Source organism: Priapulus caudatus, unplaced genomic scaffold (genome assembly GCF_000485595.1).
Source record: "Priapulus caudatus unplaced genomic scaffold, Priapulus_caudatus-5.0.1 Scaffold86, whole genome shotgun sequence".
NCBI classification, from domain to species: Eukaryota; Metazoa; Priapulida; class Priapulimorpha; order Priapulimorphida; family Priapulidae; genus Priapulus; species Priapulus caudatus.
Window position 1 is genome coordinate 21470 of NW_014577147.1, and position 2747 is coordinate 24216.

General features: G+C 47.6%; 1 protein-coding gene across 1 annotated transcript in view; it reads right to left on the minus strand.

Annotated features, from left to right (window-relative positions):
• Nucleotides 1–2747, minus strand: part of LOC106804756 — a 6379-nt gene that overhangs the window by 1458 nt on the left and 2174 nt on the right. The window contains exons 5-7 of the mRNA XM_014806078.1: nucleotides 1832–1961; nucleotides 792–877; nucleotides 125–307 (exon numbers count right to left, since the gene is read on the minus strand). Coding sequence (XP_014661564.1) covers nucleotides 125–307; nucleotides 792–877; nucleotides 1832–1961 — 399 coding nt within the window. The remainder of the gene's footprint in view (nucleotides 1–124; nucleotides 308–791; nucleotides 878–1831; nucleotides 1962–2747) is intronic.

Sequence of the window (2747 nt, forward strand, 5' to 3'; positions counted from 1 at the left end):
CTGACTGACTGACTGACTGACTGACTGACTGACTGACTGACTGACTGACTGACAGACAGACAGACAGACAGACAGACAGACAGATATACTGACAGACAGACAAACAGACAGTGCAATCACTCACAGCCCTGATAGAAGTCCTGGCCAGCCATCAGCGCTGGACAGTACGGCTGCTTGGCAGAGATCTTATCCGCATCCCGCTCGTTGAACACGCCCTCGCAGTTAACGCGTCCCAACAGCTCCGTGATGTCACGTCCGTCGTTCAGCAGCGCCCCCTGCAGGTCGCGGAAGTTAGCAGCGTCGATACCTGCCGGGAGAAAGTTGAGATGAATGAGTGCGGGATTTTATTATTTTCTTTTTCTGTTGTAAGTTTCTGTTCTGTTGTTTTCTGTTCTGTTCTATTATTATTTATTTCTGTTGATTATAGGATATACATAGAGTAGTATACAAATAGACTGTGTATACTATATACTATTTGATATTTTCTTTTCTGAAAAATTCAAATAGTATTGAAATACATATTAGATAATATACCATAATAAACGTTATGATAATATCCTCTTCAAATAAGGGTTATCATTGAATGATAATGTCAATAATAATAGGCATGTACCGTATTGGCAAAATTTAACTCTTATACTGGTTGCGTCATACACGTTATACATCCTTAACCCTGATAGGTGTATAGATCAGTAGCTAGACAGCAGTTGATTGCTAAAATAAATTGAAAAATCTGTGTGCTGCGGATATGAATGATATGACGGCCAGTAGATGGCGGTGCGGGAGCATACCGCAGTGCGTCAGAGAGCGGCCGATCATCTCCGAAGTGGGGCCGGCTGAGCATTCGTCCGTGAACGAGTTGTATCCATTCCCGGTTCTGCAAAAAAGACGGCGGCATACGGCATGACGACACGGTCGCACGCGCGCACGCACGCACGCGCACACACACGCACGCACACACACGCACGCACTCACATAGGCGCCCACGGTCGTACGCACGTCCGCACGCCGACACACACGCACGCACTCACATAGGCGCCCACGGTCGTACGCACGTCCGCACGCACGCACGCACGCACAGAGACACACACGCATGCATACAGACACACGCACGCACATACACACGCGCGGTCGTACGCGCACAGACACCGCGCTCGCACGCACACAGACACGCACGCGCATACAAGCACTCACATACGCACGCACGGTCGCACGCACGCGCACTCACCCGCACACAGACACGCACGCATGCATACAGACACACGCACGCATGCATACAGACATGCACGCATGCATACATACACACGCGCATGCACGTACACACGCTCACACAAGCACTCATACGCGAACGCACGATCGTACGCACTAACACTCGCATTAAATCACGTACGCTCTCACACGCTCATACCATCACGCGCGCGAAAGCAGGTGCGCACGGACGCACTCATGCAGGTACGCGCACGCACACACGTACACGCACGCACGCTCACCAGCGCATGCGCGCATGCAACATAAACACAAACTCAGCCGCAAAAAAAATACGAGTGATGATTTACAACAGTGTGTAATTTTATGATTTGACGCTCGACACATATTAAAGATGGCGCTAAAACAATGCGATGCGGTGGCGCTGCGGGCGGTCCGCGCTTCTATATAGATTATGCAGAAGGCAGAAAGGTTCGATATGATATGACTACTACTCTTTTTTTTTAGGGTTAGGGTTAGGGTTGTTTTTTTTAAGTGCCTAGTAGTCATATCCTAAGTGCCTAGTAGTCATACCATATCGCACCTATCTGCCGGGTGCATAGATTATAGATGATGACGTAGTTACCCGTCGCAGAGGCAGCGGTACCATCTGAACAGCTTAGCGGCCTCAGTCGTTCTCGCCTCAACATCAGAGTAGAGTCGAACCTTCTCTTCAATGCGCCTACAGGACGGCGGTCCCCACATCAACATCAGAGCTGCAAGCAGGAAGGAATATTGGAGATAGCTGTATATGTATATATATAGATTAGTTAGCTGGTCTCCCCGGAGGGAGAGGGGGCACTCCCATTGTTAAAGGTACTGGGGACGTGCCGCTGGACAGGGTATATTTTCCGAACATCATTATTGGCACTGGGTATATTTTCCAAACATCATTATTAGCACAGGGTTATCTAGATACACACCCATCAAGCTGATATTGGACCAATATTGGCAAAACAATATTGGGCCAATATCACCAGGCCGATATTGGACCAATATCTGCCTGTATTGACAGGACAGGACATAACCGAAATGTGCAATATTGCAACAGGGTATACTTTTTAGTGCAGTATATTGGGACAGGGTATACTTTTTAGTGCAGTATATTGGGACAGGGTGTATTTTAGGGCGCAAAGCGGTTTGCGACAGGGTCAGGGTTTCAAAGACCTCGAGGAACCCCCCTACCCAGTTCTAAGGCGAGTGCCCCCCCCCCGGGCTGGTCTTCAACGTCAACATGAAAGCTGCGAGCAGCGTAGAAGATTAGAGTTAACTATATAGCTGTTGATTAGCTAACTATAATCCATAATCTTAGCCCACAGTATATTATATCTCATATTATTATTTTGCTAGCCATCCTCTCTACTCACATCATCGGTATATCTCCTGTACCTATTGGTAATGCATTCTGATGGCGAGGGCACTCCCCATCCCCCTTAGCCATATATATATATATATATATATATATATATATTGCCGGACTTAATTGCTATCTTCCATATATA